We start from the raw sequence: 20,779 nt of genomic DNA, 5'->3' as shown, positions 1-20,779 counted from the left end.
TTCGTACATGAAAAGACGGACCATTATTTATCAGTGATTTGCTTCCGAGGTTCATCAGTTTTTGGACAGTGTGTCCATTTTTAGCCTCAGTGTTTCATCAGTAATTTTCACTGATAAAAATATTAACAAATAAATAAGGAACATTGGTCAAAAAACAAACAGAATTTAATCTCTATGCAGATTTAAGAGAAAAATTTTATCTTTCTAAATCAGAAACCTACTTCTATAGATTGGGAAATAAGCCAGGACGGATGCTGGCTAATTTAGCTAAAGGAATGAGGACAAGGAATATTCCAGCTAAGAAACTCAAAAGGAGATATTCACACCAACCCTAAAACAATAAATGACATCTTAGGCTCTTTTTATAAAGACCTATACAAAAACCCAAAACAAACCCCCTCCTCCACAGTTACATTCCTGGACATGGTTAAGCTGCCCACCTTCTCAGAGGAACAAAAGTGCATGTTGAATAAACCTATATCCGCAGAGGAGGTCACCAATACAATTAAAAACTTGAGTCTAAACAAAGCCCCCAGCCCTAATGTCTATACTAACGAATTCTTTACATCGCTTGTGGTGGAAGTCTCCCCAATGTTGGTGCCGATCTCTAATAAAATATCTCAAGGTGATCCCATTTTTCCTTCCGCAAACATGGCATATATTAAACTATTATTAAAGCCAGATAAAGACCCTTTGTCCTCCAGTTCATATAGGCCAATTTCTCTCATAAATTCGGATATCAAAATCATGTCCAAAATAATGACCGATAGACTGGCCTCCATATTGCCCAACCAGATATCTCCTGCTCAAGTGGGTTTTATTAAGGGCCGCTCGGCTACTTTGAATATAAGAAAAGTACTCTTGGTTCTAGATAGAATCCACACCTCATCTAACTTAAAAAAATCCCCAGCAATCATCTCATTAGACGCGGAAAAGGCCTTTGACAACATAAATTGGGAATGGCTATATAAGGTACTAACAAAAATGCCATTAACAGACCCCTTCTTTAACCACTTCGCACCAGAGCCTGTTTTTGCCTTCGTGACCGGGCCAATTTTTTCAATTCTGACCACTGTCACTTTATGAAGTAATTACTCTGGAACGCTTCAACGGATCCCCCTGATTCTGAGATTGTTTTTTCGTGACATATTGTACTTCATATTGTGGTAAAATTTCTTCGATATCACTTGCATTTATTTGTGAAAAAATCAGAAATTTGGCGAAAATGTTGAAAATTTTGCAATTTTGAAACTTTGAATTTTCATGCCCTTAAATCAGAGAGATATGTCACACAAAATAGTTAATAAATAACATTTCCCACATGTCTACTTTACATCAGCACAATTTTGGAACCAAAATTTTTTTTTGTTAGGGAGCTATAAGGGTTAAAAGTTGACCAGCGATTTCTCATTTTTCCAACAAAATTTACAAAAACATTTTTTTAGGGACCACATCATATTTGAAGTCACTTTGAAGGGTCTTTATCACAGAAAATACCCAAAAATGACACCATTCAAAAAACTGAACCCCTCAAGGTGCTCAAAACCACATTCAAGAACTTTATTAACCCTTCAGGTGCTTCACAGGAATTTTTGAAATGTGGATGAAAAAAATTAACATTTAACTTTTTTCACCAAAAATGTTACTTTAGACCCAATTTTTTTTATTTTCGCAGGGGTAGCAGGAAAAAATGGACCCCAAAATTTTTTTGTGCAATTTCTCTTGAGTGCGCTGATACCCCATATGTGGGAGAAAACCACTGTTTGGGCGCACGGCAGGGTTTGGAAGGGAAGGAGCGCCATTTGACTTTTTGAATGTAAAATTTGCTGGAATAATTAGCGGACGCCATGTTGCATTTGGAAACCCCCCACAAGTGACACCATTTTGGAAACTAGACCCCTTAGGGAACTTATCTAGATGTGTGGTGAGCACCTTGCACCCCCAGGTGCTTCATAGAAGTTTATAATATTGAGCCATAAAAATAAAATTTTCACATTTTTCCCACAAAAAATGTTTTTCATCCCCTAATTTTGCATTATCATAAGGATAACAGGAGAAATTGCACCATTAAGTTTGCTGTGCAATTTCTCCTGAGTATGCCGATACCCCATATGTGGGGGAAAACCACTCTTTGGGTACACTGCAGGGTTCGGAAGGGAAGGAGCGCCATTTGACTTTTGAATGTAAAATTTGTTTGAATAATTAGCGGACGCCATGTCGCATTTGGGGAGCCCCTAATGTGCCTAAACAGTGGAAACCCCCCACAAGTGACACTATTTTGTAAACTAGACCCCTTAGGGAACTTATCTAGATGTGTGGTGAGCACATTGTGAGACATAATAAACAAATCAGTAGCAGGTGAAGAATTGGTTTTATTTATTTTTTACGCCGTTTCTCGTGCGGTATAAGTGATGAGATTACTTTATTCTTCGGGTCGGTGCGATTACAGAGATACCAGATTTATATCGGGTTTTTATGACTGACAGCTGTCACACACTAAAAGACGCTTTTTGTTGCAAAATCTAGTTTTTGCATCGCCATATTTTGAGAGCTATAATTTTTCCATATTTCGGCCGACAGAGTGATGTGATGGCTTGTTTTTTGCGGGACGAGTTGACATTTTTATTGGTACCATTTGTGGGTACGTGACATTTTTTGATCGATTTCTATTCCGTTTTTTGGGAGGTAAAATTAACAAAAAACAACAATTCAGGAATTGTTTTTTGAGGTTTTTTTATGCCGTTCTGCATGTGGTAAAAGTGATAAGGCAGCATTATTCTTCGGGTCAGTACGTTTACAGCGATACTACACTTACTGTATATTTTTTTATGTTTTGGCGCTTTTACACAATGAAACAATTTTATAGAAAAAATATTTTTTTGCATTGCTTTATTCTGAGAGGTATAACTTTTTTATTTTTCGGCTGATGGAGCTGTATGGCGGCTTTTTTTTTGCGGAACAAGATGACGTTTTCAGCAGTACCATTTTTATTTCTATTTTGTTTTTTGATCGCATTTTTTTCCACTTTTTGTTTGGCGATATGAGGAAAAAGTTTTTTGCTCCGTTTTTTATTTATTTTTATTACGGTGTGCACAGAAGGAGTTAATTAGTGTGACAGTTTTATAGCTCGGGTTGTTTCGGACGCAGCGATACCAAATATGTGCACTTTTTTTGTTTTTGCATAAATATACGGATTTATCGGTTTGATATTTTATTTATTTTTATTTATTTTGTGAATTTTTTTTAGTAGTTTGAAAACATTTTTTTGACTTTTTTTTACATTTTTACTTAGTTCCTGTATGGGACATTAATTTTTATTTTTCTGATCACTGATCTCATGTAATGTAATAGACATGTATTACATTACATGAGATCTTTGCTGACTGTTTCACAGTCAGTGTGTCCTGCCAGGCTTCAGCTGCAGGCTGAGCCCAGCAGGACACCATATATGGCAGATCTGGAGGCGGTCATGTGACCTCCAGCTGCCATAGCAACGCCAGGTCCTGGAAGGTATCAGGGGTTGTCGGAGAGGTAAGTATACGACCCCCTCTCCTCTTACTGTCTTCTATATGCCGCGATCACTATAGATCGTGGCATATAGAAGACAGCAAAGGGTTAACATCACTGGGACCTGATACAATCAGGTCCCGATGATGTTCCCTGTCAGAGCTATCGCTCTGCACCGCACCCGCAGCGCTCAGGACCCCCCAGTTTTTAAACGTCGGCGCTGCACAGAGCCCAGCAAGCGCCGACGTTTATCTACAGTGGGCGGTCGGGAAGCGGTTAACTACATACGTAATCTATATGCATCTCCAAAGTTTCAGGTTTACACTCCAGACTTTCTGTCCACTCCCTTTCCCCTCGAAAAAGGAACGAGACAAGGCTGTCCATTGTCCCCCCTCCTGTTCAATTTAACTCTGGAACCCTTAGTTCGCATATTATCCGATCTATACACCTTTTCGGGCGTACAGTTCACAAGGAGATCAATACAGACAGCCTTTTTTGCTGACGACGTCATCTTATTTATGTCTGATCCCATTCAGCATTTGCCTAAAGTTCTCGAACTACTTAAAAACTTTGGCACTTACTCCGGGTTTAAAATAAATGTCATAAAATGAGAAATACTCTCCCTAACCGAGAGAGAAATAAATGATTCCCGAGTGGATCTTTCGGTGGCATAACGTTAGCCCCCTCACATATTACATACTTGGGTATCAAGATAGGTCGCTCGCCCTCTTCTTTATACACTCTAAACTATCCCCCCCTTATTAAGAAAATTATTAATTAGCTAAAGGCCTGGCAAGATCTACCTTTATCCTTTATGGTTAGGGCACACTTGGTGAAGATGATAAGTACGGCAAAGCTCATGTATCATCTACAAACCTTACCATTACTTTTAAAACACTCAGACGTTATTATACTTATTAGAGTTTTAGTCAGTTCATCTGGAAGGGAAAATGTCCTAGAATTAGTATGAATAAACTCATAGCCTTCAAGGAAGGGGGAAGTATCAACTTTCCATGCATTAGAAATTACAACCTAGCTTGCCTTTTTCGATATATAATAGATTGGCTTCATAAAAGACATACATATTCAGACTACTTGCTAGATTTGGACTATGCATCCCCCTATAACTTAACAGCGCTCCTCCACTCACAATTTACCTAGCTACTCTTAGTAATCAAGAAATCAGTGATCTTTAGAGATACTATCTCTATATGGAAAGTAGTCAGGAAAAAATATCGCCTTTCATTCAGAATCTCAAAACACCTGCCAGTATGGCACAACCCAGAATTCCCCCAAGGTAGTGAGAATAATTTCTTTATAAAATGGCAACAAGCTGGTGTTGTGAACATATCTCACCTTCTTCACCCAATTGAACAGAGATGGCTAACATGTGCAGAAACTTTGGGAAAATATGAACTACCCCCACAGCACTCTTTCCAATATGAACAGATCAAAGTCTCCGTCATGGCTAACTTAAGAGATGTTACCTTTGAAACTTCCCGAAATGAGCTGGATAATATCTTGTCATCTCCAATGGGTACCCCCTCAATATCTACACTATATTCATCAATGAAACCTAACCTTGTGGAAACACACCCAGATACCTTTTTTAAGTACTGGAAACAACAATTTGATGTAGATATCCCCGAGAAGATTAGAATGGGTTGGAGGATATTCAAGAAACATATTATAAATGAAAAAACAAGGGGAAAGGGAAAGGGAAAACGTATGTCAGCTCACCATGTAATAGCCAGACTCATCCAGTCCCAACGAAGTCTTGCAGCGGAGACGCCCAGGTCATGGGCTACCAAGGTTCAAGTAACGAGAAAGCAAGCAAAGATGTCTCCAGCAGGACCAGGGTTGTATATATCTTGTTAAATTGATTATTCCATGAATAAGGTTTAGCCGAAACGCGTTGGAATGTGCTGTACCTAAGAGCCGCTATATTGCTCATTTTGTAACTCATCCTTGGCTTTTACAATTTGAAATTAAAAGTGAAGTTTTAACAAGATATATACAACCCTGGTCCTGCTGGAGACATCTTTGCTTGCTTTCTCATATTATAAATGAGTCGTGGAGGGAAACTCAGTTCAAAATCATGCATGGTGCGATATACACTTTTAATCTACCAAAAAAAGACCCACTTTCGAATAGACTAATTGCGTGTCCCAAGTGCCAATATCCACACTCTGACCTCCTATACTGCCTTTGGTCCTGTCCTGCATCGGTTTCCTATAGGGACCAGGTAGCTGACATGATTAACACCACATGGGGACCAGGATATGTCCTTTCTCCTTGTCTAGCCCTGTTGCATGTTTGGACTAACATAAACAACCCTAACAAATTAATAGGGAGTCCCCCCAAGCTACTACATACCTGGCTTATATTGGCGAAAAAACAGCTCCTAAAACATTGGCTAGATCCCAATATCCCCCCATTACGGAACTAATAGCACAAATGAAGCATTATATGGAGGTAGAACAACAAGACGCCCTATGTAATAAAGAGAAGCAGGCAGGAAAATTCCTTCTAAAATGGAAACCGTTTATTATAAATTGCTGTTCAATAGAGGACAAAAGGAAAATGGTAGAACCCTTTACATCTACAGCATGGTATATACTAGAAGATCTCAAAAATAACTTGGGTCCACTTCGTTTAATTTAAAATGGAGAAGAGAATGGTGAGGAGAACAATCAATAGGCCAGGACTTCTGGCATAGATATAAATGCATTAATTATCCATGATGGCTTCAATGAGATATAAGACATACTGTCAACTAATTCATTTTGTTGGTTTTATTTTTTATATGTACTTAATTATTCAATTATTAGTTAAATTTTGAAGAATTATAGCTTTGATTTTGATCTGTGAATAAAGATATATCTGTTATACCAATTACACTGTGTTCCAAATTATTATGCAAATAATATTTTCTCAGATTTTCCCAAATTACCTATATGAATTGCAGTCATTGTAATTTTCCAGTCAAATAACTATTAGAGCACAATTGGAAGGTTTTTGTACAAACTGCCTATGATAATAGTATATTTTTAAAAAAATAAAAATACTCAAACTGCACTCAAAATGCATGTTCCAAATTATTATGCACAGCAGAGTTTTCAACCTTTTCATTTTAATAAAGAACAAAAAAATGGTCATTTTTGAAATTATAAGCATTAGCAGGTTATTACAAACTGAAATCAAACAGTTTTCAACTCAAAACTTTATTCTAGGTGATGTTACATTTGCACATAGGACCCCTTGTTCGAAAGGAGCTTCTGAACTCTCTTATCCATTGAATTTGTCAGGTTTTGGATGGTTTCTGCTTCAATTGTTTTGCTGCACATAACACATCTGCATCTCTGGCTGCTATGGGCATAAAAGGGAACAAACTTATGGTGCGGCACCCATGCTCCCCTGACCTCAACCCCATTGAGAACCTCTGGAGCATCATCAAAAGGAGTGTCTATGATGGCGGGAGGCAGTTCACATCTAAGCAACAGCTCTGGGAGGGTATTCTGTCCTCATGCAAAACAATTAAAGCAGAAACCATCCAAAACCTGACAAATTCAATGGACGAGAGAGTTCAGAAGCTCCTTTCAAACAAGCGGTCCTATGTGCAAATGTAACATCACCTAGAATAAAGTTTTGAGTTGAAAACTGTTTGATTTCAGTTTGTAATAACCTGCTAATGCTTATAATTTCAAAAATGACCATTTTTTTGTTCTTTATTAAAATGAAAAGGTTGAAAACTCTGCTGTGCATAATAATTTGGAACATGCATTTTGAGTGCAGTTTGAGTTTTTTATTTTTTTAAAAAAAATACTGTTATCATAGGCAGTTTGTACAAAAACCTTTCAATTGTACTCTAATAGTTATTTGACTGGAAAATTACAATGACTGCAATTCATATAGGTAATTTGGGAAAATCTGAGAAAATATTATTTGCATCCTATTTGTTAAGGGGGAATAATTGTTTTTAAAAAATACAAAAGAAAATTCCCCAAAATCCAGACATTTAACTGTGACTGTGTAGCTTTTTTCTCACAATGTTTGTGTGCCACACACAAGCAGGATGATGTTACCTCCGGCAGTGACACCATCAATTTGAGTCAGCGTTCAACAGTGATTGGTTTGTCTGATCACAAATAACTAAGCGGGATGATTTTAGGACAATTTTTATTTAAAAAACATGAAAAGTCTGTCAGTGCATTGTGTCATTAAATGGGCTTGTTAATTGACTTTCCCAGGTACCCCGGGTTCTATTTTCTTCACCTCGGTCCACTGATCTCTATTGTACTCCACGTCGGGTTTTGCCGATTGCCTGGTGTGGCTCAGTGACGTTATCACCCAAATCCTACTTAAGACCCACTAGGACATACACCTGTGTTTTAGGATTGAGCCTCAAGACTTTTGTTTGGTGTATTCCAACTTCTGTTCACACCGTGCTTTAACTTGTTTCAATCCTTGCTGGGATCCACTTCATCCAACCTGTTGCTCCCAAGATTCCTGAGTGCGGCAAGGCCTCGCTTCCCACATGCCTTCCTGCTTACTGCACTAATGCCTGAGGTCCGTGTGCCCACCCTTCAAGCTTAGATGATCCACCTCACTAGGTGAGCCTAAAGAGGCCTGTTGGTTACTAACAGACTACTATCTGTTTCTGTTGTGATGTCACTTTGACATTACTAAGACTATATTTGTGTTAAAGAGCTTGAAAAGGGTTGGATACAATCCAGTGAGACCTCAAATCATTACATTTCCATGGAAATTGGAGTCTTTGCCGTATTGAGATTCTTAGCTAATTGAATTTTTTGGAAAAATCAGAGATTCACAGCTGATTAATTTTTTTTAAATATGCCTAATATGGCAAATTTGAATTTCAAAAGATTAGATCATCAATAGAACTTACATAACAGCAAAGATGTATCTCTTAAAATATAACCTTTAATAATTTTTATATGTAAAATTTCTATCCTAGCTATCTGATACTAGCTTTCTCATTAACCCTATTAACCTCAGGACACAAGTATGACCAATCCAGTATGTCCGTAAAATCGCAGTCATTAATTTATACAAATACAGTCCTGATTGTTAACAAACTTGAATCATAATCTAAAGTGCTTTCGTGCTTAATAGAAAGATAATGTGTGGATCTCACCCATTTTTCGCATGTGGACACAGTTCAGGGTTCTCCTTTCATCCTAGTAGATCTTTTCATAAGGACTAAAAAAGCTGCCCTGTCTTGCCCCTGGTGTTGGCTCCCGCCCTAACAAGGGCAGTACCCAAGTGTACCTTCCAACATATCCCACAAAAAATCCCTCCCAACGCGTTTCTTTCTCCTCAAGGAGAATTCATCAGGGGAGTATGTTTTAGCATTTTGGGTAGGCACTACTCATGCAAAAGAGTGAAAGTGACTCTGTGCTAGTAAAGTGCCAAGTGATTAAAAAAAAATGAAATTTAATGAATCTCACAGTGGTGAATGTTCATCCCAGTGGTACAGAGTGCTGTTACCACTTTCAAAAAAATGTATAGGGAGATTTTTTTGAAAGTGGTAACAGCACTCTGATTTTTTGTGGGATATGTTGGAAGGTACACTTGGGTACTGCCTTTGTTAGGGCGGGAGCCAACACCAGGGGTACGAAAGGGCAGCTACGAATGAAGAACCCTGAACAATGTCCACATGCGAAAAAAAAAAACACTTTAAATTATAATTTAAGTTTGTTAACAATCAGGACTGTATGTGTATAAATTAATGACTGTAATTTTACATACTGGATTGGTCATACTTGTGTCCTGAGGTTAATAGGGGTAATGAGAAAGCTAGTATCGGATATCTAGGGTAGAAATTTTACATATAAAAATTATTAAAGGTTATATTTTAAGAGATACCTCTTTGCTGTTATGTATTGTGGATACTGAGGTAATTCCTGATGCAAGTTAAGCAGGTGGTAGCTAATTACTCTATAGAACTTGCCCAATATTGATCCATCCAGCCAGGCTGATTTCTAGTGACTTTGGCTTGCTGTTTAACTGTTAATGTGATTTTCCAGCTATAGAAGATAAATGCACTGCTCTACAGTTGCCAGACTTTGTTCTCAAACCTTTTTGAATGTAGGGTTAACATTAGAATTTTGCCAGTCAAAACTTTTGAAATGTCGCTCCCTCATTTTTTTTTTATTTAGTTGTTCCATCCATTCCCCGACATACAAAGCTCCATGTCAAAGAGATATAATTGAGGAGCAACAGCTTGTTCAAATGAATTAGAGAAAGGGCAGAACACCAAAAGTGCCCAGGCTGTGAAATGTCTACATGATTCCTGGATGCACCGTATTACTTGCTCATATCTACATTATATTCTAAGCGTTGCACTTCGGCATTGTACATGTTTTTGTGCCAGACATAGTACTAATAATGCCTCTAAGTGCTTTGTAAGTGCTTATCTTTTTTCTCTGGCTTCCTTTTGGCTCATTTGATCACACAATTAGTTCATGGACACATTCTTTTTCCACTGTTCAGATTGTAGTCTCTTATTTGATGGTAAATTGCAGCATGACATTAATACAGTGGTGCAGACTTAACCCCTTCTGAAAGTAATCATACTGTTGTGCAGTTTAAAAGATTCAATGGCATTTGCCTAAAGGAAAGCAGTTTTTATTGTGTTCCAAAGTGTGTTCATGAAGGTATATCCTGCATTGCTGTGAATATAGTTCCAGTAAACTGTGACTGTATCAAATAGTGTACATCTATACATAGCTATGGATATCTATATCTATGTATGGATATAGATATCTATATATAGATAACAGATATACATATATACATATGTACATATATACATATGTACATATATGTACATACATATGTACATATATACATATGTACATATATGTACATACATATGTACATATATACATATGTACATACATATATACTGCTCAAAAAAATAAAGGGAACACTCAAATAACACATCCTAGATCTGAATGAATGAAATATTCTCATTGAATACTTTGTTCTGTACAAAGTTCAATGTGCTGACAACAAAATCACACAAAAATCATCATTGGAAATCAAATTTATTAATCAATGGAGGCCTGGATTTGGAGTCACCCCCAAAATTAAAGTGGAAAAACACACTACAGGCTGATCCAACTTTGATGTAATGTCCTTAAAACAAGTCAAAATGAGGATCAGTATTATGTGTGGCCTCCACGTGCCTGTATGACCTCCCTACAACGCCTGGTCATGCTCCTGATGAGGTTGTGGATGGTCTCCTGTGGGATCTCCTCCCAGACCTGGACTAAAGCATCCGCCAACGCCTGGACAGCCTGTGGTGCAACGTGACGTTGGTGGATGGAGCGAGACATGATGTCCTAGATGTGCTCAATCGGATTCAGGTCTGGGGAACGGGCGAGCCAGTCCATAGCTTCAATGCCTTCATCTTGTAGGAACTGCTGACACACTCCAGCCACATGAGGTCTGACATTGTCCTGCATTAGGAGGAACCCAGGGCCAACCGCACCAGCATATGGTCTTACAAGGGGTCTGAGGATCTCATCTTGGTACCTAATGGCAGTCAGGCTACCTCTGGCGAGCACATGGAGGGCTGTGCGGCCCTCCAAAGAAATGCCACCCCACACCATTGCTGACCCCCTGCCAAACCGGTCATGCTTAAGGATGTTGGAGGCAGCAGATCACTCTCCACGGCGTCTCCAGACTCTGTCACGTCTGTCACATGTGCTCAGTGTGACCCTGCTTTCATCTGTGAAGAGCACAGGGCACCAGTGGCGACTTTGTCAATCCTGGTGTTCTGTGGCAAATGCCAAGCGTCCTGCACGGTGTTGGGCTGTGAGCACAACCCCCATCTGTGGACGTCGGGCCCTCATACCACCCTCATGGAGTTGGTTTCTAACCTTTTGTGCAGACATATGCACATTTGTGGCCTGCTGGAGGTCATTTTGCAGGGATCTGGCAGTGCTCCTCCTGTTCCTCCTTGCACAAAGGCGGAGGTAGCAGTCCTGCTTCTGGGTTGTTGCCCTCCTACGGCCCCCTCCACGTCTCCTGGTGTACTGGCCTGTCTCCTGGTAGCGCCTCCAGCCTCTGGACACTACGCTGACAGACACAGCAAACCTTCTTGCCACAGCTCGCATTGATGTGCCATCCTGGATGAGCTGCACTACCTGAGCAACTTCTGTGGGTTGTAGAGTCCATCTCATGCTACCACGAGTGTCAAAGCACAACCAACATTCAAAAGTGACCAAAGCATCAGCCAGAAAGCATTGGTACTGAGATGTGGTCTGTGGTCCGCACCTGCAGAACCACTCCTTTATTGAGGGTGTCTTGATAATTGCCAATAATTTCCATCTATTGTCTATTCCATTTGCACAACAGCATGTGAAATTGGACAGTTTGATTTCACAGAAGTTTGATTTACTTGGAGTTAGATTCTGTTGTTTAAGTGTTCCCCTTTATTTTTTTGAGCAGTGTATATATATATATATATATATATATATATATATATATATATATATATATATATATATATGTAGCTCTAGATATATAGAATGTACAAAAACAGCTTTACTAGAATGTACATGTGGAATGATAACTTTCAGGTCAGTACTGTATGTTACACAATCTTCTGTTAGTCATAAGATCCTGACTCTGCAGAACAGAGATAAGTATTCAGCTTCTGGATGAAATGCGCACAAAAGTCCATGCGAGGACTGAATGACACAGCGATAATGACACACTTGCTGCATCAACAGCTTCTATAGGAGAGATGCCGATGCAGCTCTTTTAGATCAGAGGACACAACAATTTCCTCGACCTGTGAAAACTAAAATATCCACAAGTATTGCCCAATACATTATGTTATAACAGAATCAATGCTCTATAATACAGGAATAAAATATGGGTTTGATATAATTATTTATTCTTTAAATAAATGGAATAGATCCATCATATGGACATGTATCTAAAGGTTATGATACGTGTTCTCTAGTGCAGATTTGAAACAATTCCTGTTTTCTTTTTTAAGTGACAAAGACATTCCTGTGACGTAGAACGTCACTCCCTGCTCAAACCGACACACCCTTCAGGACCTTGACCAGCGTAAGAAGCAAGAAGCGTGTCCTACAGGCGCCAGTGAATAGCTAAGGTATGGTTAATGAGAGCTGGGGTCTAGCGACTGGCTGGGTATAGAGGTTGTATACTTTCTCATAATAACTCAATCATTCTAGGAAATCTTTTTCACAAAGCAGAGAAAATAGTAATAACCATGCAAGTATTCTGCCATGTCTGTTGTGAAGCTGAAATACTCACATATTTGGCATTACAGCATGGCTTACAATACATGCAAGTCTAGTTCTGCTTAGTTTTACTGACTAGTGAGGAAGTGATACATAGGACAATGCTATAGAGTAGACTGATGTAGCCGTATGAGAGTTGGAGGCATACTTGTAGTTGTATGACAACATTTTGATTGGCTAGTTGAATAGCTTACTGACACATACATCTGAGATATCTTGGCCTCTGTGTTATGTCTTCTGATTAGAGCAGAAGCCACAACTTTGTGACAGATCAGTCACGTTACGCCCAACATTTTCCTTTTGACTTATGATAGGATCATGAACACAACGTCTCCAAAAGACATCTAATATCTTGCAATCTTGCATTTGTGACATACAACTGCAATTCTTGTAATAGATGAAGCGGAGCAGGCCATATTTTGGTGCGATTGTAGGATGTGCCCCTGGTCCATCCATGAAAATAAATTGAACTTTTGCTGTATATATATTCACTATGCACGTGCTAAATACAATGTATGATATTTAAAAGAACACCTACACTTTTTTGCTTTTTTAATGTGTAACAGGGTCTGATATGCAGACTTTCTATGAGCCCATGCACCACTCTGTGTGCGCGCTCTTGCATGGGCTAAGCGCTCTGGCTTCCTAAGTAGAAGACATGAGATCAGTGTTTTGACCAATCGGTGGGGATCTCATTTTACTATATAAATTACATTTGAAGACTATTACCATATGATCAGTGGTTTTTGCATGTCTTGTTGGTATGATGACTAATATCCTTCTTGATACACTTCACAACACTGAAATTGCAACACCAAGAAGGAAAAGTCATGGAGTTATCAAAATCACAGGATTGATAAACATATTAATGATGAAAAAATGGAAACAACATTTTCAGAACATTTATTCATTATTAAGTATGAGCGCTCAGATTTACTTGCACTTACACACCTTGGCTGCTATCATTGTAGTTATTAATGCTCGTCTGAGGAATGTTCTACCATGCTGAATGCACTTGGGTACGGAACTCATCAAGATCCACTGCTGGCCGCTCCATTAGCAATTGCTGACTAATGATGCCCAAGATGTGCTCAATGGGAGACAAGTCTGGAGACACTGCAGGCCATGGTAGTACATTTAGTCCACACAGGCTGCTCACAGTAGCACGAACAAAATGTGGCCTGACATTGTTGTATTTAAAAATGGCTTCTGGGACACCTTGGAAAAATGGCCATTCTACTGGTGTCATGACCAAATCAATGTAACGCTGAGCGTTTTGTACATGATATTCAGTTTCACTTGCAGTGTAGAATGGATCACTATGCGCCATTTTTCTAATCTGATGATCTTTCCATGCAGAGGCTTGCTTCTGTGCACCTCTTGCTATCATTCTAGGTTGTCGTTGTTTTCCCAACCACTGGGACACGTAACGTTGAACAATGCTGACATCTCGGCCTTCATACATACCAGAGAGATAAACCAATTTCTTTCAGTTCAAGGATTCTGCCCTTTTAGTTTGCAATACGTGGTGATAATAGGTAGGTCAACAAATAGGAGGCATAGCACAATTATCCCACAAGACTTCATCTGATTTTTGAGGTTTCACTTGGTTAAAATATTGTTTTCAATCTGGCTTTTATGCCCCTCTCACATGCCACAAAATGGTGCTAGGTGTTTGAATATGTGATAATTTTCAGATCTTAGCAACTCATGCTACTTCCTAAATTTGTATAACCTTATGACTTGTCCTTCTTGGTGTTGAATTTTTAATATTCAGGAGTGTATATATCTTTTATGTATGTTTTAATGAATTTTGGATTGATAAAGTTTAGCCACTTGTGAATTATGTTTGTGTGAGGCCCCTAATTTTGTTATTGGTATTATATATTGATTAATTTGTTGTGTTCCATTGGCACATATGGGCTTTGGCTCTCATAGGTGTTGTATGCCATCACAGTATACATGGCAATTAGACTATAACTAAGCCTTTGCATGATGAGAGCCAATGATACACCATAATATTGTTACACAGTGTTCTGCATCTTTTCTAATAACAGATATTTTTCCCAGAAATGATGGATCCGGAAGATGAAATCCCTTTTCACATTGTTAGTCCCTTGAAGGAAAGTTTAGCTCTCTCCAAACTAGCTGGTACCCAGGTCCTAATGAAACTGGAAAACATTCAACCAGTGGGGTCCTTCAAGATTCGTGGTATAGGACACTATTGTCAGAAGGTGAGTTGATTCAAAACTGCAAGATGCTGATTCTGGTGTGGTTTTTTGATAAGTCTCAACTTAAAGGGAACCTGTCAGGCGATTTAAACTGCTCCGGCGTTTCAGGGAAAATATACTTTAAAAAGCAAGCCATGTACCATAGCCGGAGATGAAACTAGTCAGGCTTTGCCCCAGCTAGATCTTTCCAGCACCACTTCAGATGATTGACAGGTCTCTTCCTCGCTTGTACCTAGGAAGAGACATGTCAATCACCTGGAGCAGCGCTGGGAAGAGCCGGCCAGAGACTATAGCTGGAGACAAGACTAGTCCAGCTTCAGAGGCAAGAAAGAGGAGGCCGGAGCGACTCAGAAAAAAAATATATACAGTATACCTGGTTGGAATCATGCTGCCAGGCTGTTATTCAAGCTGCCCACAGTTTGGGCAGCACGAATCGCCTGACAGGTTCCCTTTAAACAGAGAACTAACACAAAACCTTGGCAGCTGTCAAAGGATATCCATTAATACCGAATATTAAACAATTAAAAAGGCTTTAAGTTATACATCTGTTTTATTTAAATAAAGGTATTCATGAAATATTCACACATAGCACTCACACTTTGTTTGGCATGACTACTACAATATTGCGGCAAAATTCTGATATCTTGCAAAAAACACAATGTTTTGCCGCAACCCATTTTGCAATAGTATAGCACAATTATTAGAGTTTTGTACTGTATGTAATGAGCTATACTTCCGTATGTTCATCAAATGACCATAGGCAGATTTTTTTGTACTAGAGGTAAACAATGAAAGTGCTTATTAAAGGGAATATTATTCTATTATTTAAATCAGGTTTTTCTGTTAAATGTATTTATAAATGTTTAAAAAAAATGTTGGCAATGTTTTTTTTATTTTTTCCATATTACATTCTGTATTAAAAATAAAAATGTGAAATCTTGCAATTGGCAAACTGGCCACTTCGTTTTTTTAGACTCTAACTACATGTTTCAAGAAAAAACAAATGTACATTAGCAGCATTGAACTGACGCAGACCCAGAGGCATACATAGAAATTGTGGGGCTTCATAGCAGAAGTCCTAATTGCCCACCTCCCCCACACAAAAATAAATAATATTTGTCGGGGTTACAGAACAGCATATCTCACAACCTTGCAGCCCTCACAAAGTAATTTTGCTCCTATTGAAGCTCTTTAGTGTTCTCATGCACTTTTCATGGCCTCTATAAAGTATGATGCCCATAGAAGTGCCCCTATAGTATAACCCCACAGTGAATTCCTCCACAGTATCCTCCACACACACAGTTTGCTGACAATACAGTGCCCTATCCCCTCAAAATATGATACCCTGAGTGACCCTAATTTAGAATGATGCCCCCACAGTGACTCCAACACAGTATGATAGCCATGGCACAGGCTCCCACACAATATGATGACCCCCACACAGCCCTCTATACAGTATAATAGCCCTCCATACAGTATAATGACCTTCCATACAGTAAAAGGGCTCTCCAAACAGTATAATGGCCCTCATACCACACATTCTGATGGCATGATGGACCCCACACAACTCTCCACACTGTATAATGACCTTCCATACAGTATAATGACCCCCACACTCTTCCACACAGTATGATGACCCCAACACAAACCTCCACACTGCTTAATGGCCCACACACAGTATAATGGCTCCCACTCGCCCTCCAAACAGTATAATGTCCCCCCACATATCCCTGCAAACATTATAACGACCTCCACATAGCCCTCCAAATAAAAAAATATCCCCCACAGTGTCCTAAAAATACTTACTTCTCCCTGTTCCCCTACTGCTTCGGTCCCTGAAGCATTTGGTCTGAAGCCATGTACTACACGTGAGCATAATGTAGTGACGTCATCGCAATTAATGCACTGAGATATCAGAGCTCAGATGCAGAGGGCGAATGATGGAGGAGGGAGCTGACGGTATATCTGCATCCAGGATGGGTGGGTGAGTCATGGGCCACATAGTGGCTGCGTGGTCTGTAACTCAGGCCCTATCTTTTTGTATTGAAGCATCTAATGAGCAAGTGCAAAGATCATTGCAAAACAGGGGTGCACAACACTGGTCCTCAAGGCCCACCAACAGTGCATGTTTCCAGGATTTCCTTAGTATTGCACAGGTGATAACTTTCCATCACCTTGTGCAATGCTAAGGAAATCCTGGAAACATGCACTGTTGGTGGGCCTTGAGGATCGGAGTTGTGCTTCCCTGTTGTAAAGGGATGGAGAGCTGGGTCAGCTGTGACATCACCTATTCTGCTTGGTGAATCCGGTGTTATCAGCTGTGTATGGAAGCGTTATTGTAATCCTGCCTCTGATAATCAGAAAAACTGCTGCAGTCCTATAACGACAGGAATCTTGACTCTAAAATAACCCCAGTGGTCAGTGTGAAAATTACAAGATTACTAATTTTGTTTTTTTAATACAAATGGTGATACGAAAAAAAGCATTGCCAAAATTTTGTGTAAAATGACATGTAGCACAGAAACTTTATTTATACAATAGGTCATTTTCTGATGAAACATTCTGTTTACTGACAGCAAGTGGATATCTTAAAACCTTTTTAAATATATTATTATTACTATAAGTACTTGAGATACAAAGAAATCCTGCGCAATATACACCACACATGCTAAAAAAATGAACCAGTGCTTGGTATTATAGTCAGGTACATGTGGTTTATATATCCTGTTCATTTATTGGGAAAGGAAACACTGTTGTCTCTTTTCAAAGTTTTCTTTTCTTCTGCAGTTGGCAAAGAAGGGATGTAAGAAATTTGTCTGCTCTTCAGGTACCCCAATATTAACATGTCTAAATACTTATATAGTAAAATCAGTAATATACCTGTGATATGTTCTACAATATTCTCCTTTTGTAACCAATTTTCTTTCATATTTCATGTTCCTAAACAATCGTACAGTCAATGTTTCTTTATTTCTCTGTCATCCAGGTGGGAATGCTGGATTAGCAGCAGCATATGCCTGCAGTAAACTGGGGCTGCCAGCCACTATTATTGTGCCAGAGTGTACCCCTAAAAAAATCATCCATAAACTGAAAGAGCTGAATGCAGAAGTGGTGGTAACTGGAAAGGTGAGCAAACAATTGGAAATATGGAAATAACTAGTAATGGAATAATGAGCCAAAACAATGAGTGATGGTAACAGGCATGGAAAGAACAAATATGTGGCACTCACCAACTGTAGAATACCTGGATACTTTATTGAAGTCCCAAACAAAAACCCGAGCTTGATTGCGTGCTACATCCTTTTATTGTCAAGTTGGTGACTAACACATTTTTGTTCTTTCTGGATGTACATATGGCTTTTCTCAGATGCATGCACTAAACAACTGTAATAAGAAGCAGTGAATACCCAGAAGAACCCTTGCAGGATGTGCCATCTGCTGGCCAGGAGAAATCAAGTGAAACCAAATTGTGCTGGAGGATTTGCAGGCGGAGTGACTTCGGGTGCTGGACCTGATCTGGTGGCCTACAGGAAGGACTTCCTTGATATAAAAGCCCTGCGCGCCAAACTGCAGGCAGATTTGGCACCAAGCCAGAGAGCAGAGCAGACGTGCTCCAGAGACGCCGCTTAGTCCAGCATGACAGGCCTAAGTAGGAAGTCTGCTTCACCCAGGTGTCGGTCACCGCCTGGCAAGGTCCAGATCCCCCACAGGAAAACTGCAAGTTCCGCCTACGCTGGTCAGGATCAGGATCCGCACCCTGCGCTGGTCAAGTCTCCGAGACCTGGTGTCGCCTGTCAAGATCTGAGGCCTAGTCCTGTCCACCCCAAGCCTAAGAGACTACCGCCGACGGTCAAGCCGAGAAGAGCTGTGAGAAGACTGTGACCGGAAAGGCACGCATGCGATTGTAGAGGAACAGCGCGAGTGAGCAGAGCCGTCACTTCTAGCTTTCACTTACGGTACAGGGGTCGGCTTGGACTAGGATTTCAGGTTGGGAGGGGGCCGGTTGGTGCATGGGAGGCTCAACGGGCTTTGATAGACTACATCAGAGAGAGACTTGCAGCCTAGTGGGAAAACTTTGTGACCCCCGCTATGGCCAGATCGGGATAGAGAACTTACATGGTGACTCCCACGACTGGGCGCACCAGCTTTGTGAAAAGAACATTACCGTTAGTTAGTGAAAGACTTTCTTTGCTATTCCAAGATTGCTATTAGTTCTACTGTTGATTTGCCTTGTTACTGACACTAATGACATTAAAATCATTACTGTATATAAATTGAGTTATATAAATCCCTGACTGTTTCCACCTTGTGATCTCTGTTCATTGCATCCTGACACCTGTATTACACAGCCATCATTGTAGAAGGGGTCTCTGTGCATTTCTAATCATGTAGCGGCATAAGAGCGCTATGACCTACTGATAGTGACAAACGAGTACAAACAAAGATTCAATCTGTCTTTTTGAAAAAACCCGTACCGGATATATCCGTGTCCATGTGCACCTGTGTGGCACACGTGTGACAACTGTGTGCCGCCCGTGTGCCGCATCAGGATGACATGTACCGGGGCTTGGGAATCCAGCTGTACAGTTAGCGCTGTTCTCAAGCTCCGGGTGCTGATTGTTGCCCTCATCATTGTCCCCTGCCGGCACTGTGATCAGCACCAGCAGGGGACAATGTTGAGAGTAGTAGTCTGCTCCCGCTGTCTTCAACTTTAAAAATAAGAATAAAATAAAAAAATCTATATACTCACCTGTCCTAAGTGTCCCCCGCTGTAATCCATGCGACCGCTCAGCAGAGGAGCCAGGGAGAATGACTCGCTGAAGCGATCGAGCCCCAGAGCTGGGTTGAGCTCAGTGAGTGACAGGACACCGCTTGCTGAGCGCAGCTCCGGGGCCCACTCGCTGGAGCGAGTCATTCTCCCCGGCTCCTCTGCATGAGCGATCGCATGGATTACAGTAACATAGTAACATAGTTTTTAAGGTTGAAGGAAGACTAAGTCCATCTAGTTCAACCCATAGACTAACATGTTGATCCAGAGGAAGGCAAAAAAAAAACATGTGGCAAACACTAAGCTCCACATTGGGGAAAAAAATTCCTTCCTGACTCCATATGACAATCAGACTAGTTCCCTGGATCAACGCCCTATCAAGGAATCTAGTATATATAACCTGTAATATTATAATTTTCAAGAAAGGCATCCATGCCCTTCTTAAATTTTAGTAGTAAATCACTCATTACAACTTCATGCGGCAAAGAGTTCCATAGTCTCACTGCTCTTACAGTAAAGAATCCGCGTCTGTGATTATGATTAAACCTTCTTTCCTCCAGACGTAGAATATGCCCCCTTGTCCCCGTCTCAGGCCTCAGAGTAAAAAGATCAGTAGAAAGGTCTTTGTACAGTCCCCTACTTGTACATAGTAATAAGATCACCCCTAAGCCTTCGTTTTTCCAAAGTAAATAACCCCAAGTGTAATAACCTGTCTTGGTATTGCAGACCCCCCTGTCCTCTAATAACCTTGGTCACTCTTCTCTGCACCCGCTCTAGTTCAGCTATGTCTTTCTTATACACCGGAAACCAGAACTATACACAGTATTCTAAGTGTGGTCGCACTAGTGACTTGTATAGAGGTAAAATTATGTTCTCCTCATGAGCATCTATGCCTCTTTTAATGCATCCCATTATTTTATTTGCCTTTGCAGCAGCTGCCTGACACTGGCCACTAAATGTGAGCT

At 40.0% G+C, this 20,779-nt stretch overlaps 1 protein-coding gene across 6 annotated transcripts in view; it reads left to right on the top strand.

The window, feature by feature from the left end:
• SDSL (serine dehydratase like) overlaps positions 1-20,779 on the top strand; it is a 156,867-nt gene that overhangs the window by 121,353 nt on the left and 14,735 nt on the right. For 3 of the 6 annotated variants that reach the window (XM_073672227.1, XM_073672210.1, XM_073672218.1), the window contains 4 exons: positions 12,545-12,664; positions 14,886-15,049; positions 17,834-17,873; positions 18,033-18,172. In XM_073672227.1, the coding sequence (XP_073528328.1) occupies positions 14,888-15,049; positions 17,834-17,873; positions 18,033-18,172 (342 nt within the window). In that variant the 5' untranslated portion in view covers positions 12,545-12,664; positions 14,886-14,887. Of the gene's footprint in view, positions 1-8,096; positions 8,121-12,544; positions 12,665-14,872; positions 15,050-17,833; positions 17,874-18,032; positions 18,173-20,779 lie in introns of those variants that run through there. The other 3 variants (XM_073672255.1, XM_073672247.1, XM_073672237.1) reach the window with 2 other exon arrangements.

Source organism: Phyllobates terribilis, unplaced genomic scaffold (assembly GCF_046119375.1).
Source record: "Phyllobates terribilis strain yellow unplaced genomic scaffold, ASM4611937v1 Scaffold_1__5_contigs__length_1240528914, whole genome shotgun sequence".
Taxonomy (NCBI): domain Eukaryota; kingdom Metazoa; phylum Chordata; class Amphibia; order Anura; family Dendrobatidae; genus Phyllobates; species Phyllobates terribilis.
The sequence above is the reverse complement of the archived record's forward strand: the minus strand, read 5'-3'. Positions and strand labels throughout refer to the sequence as shown.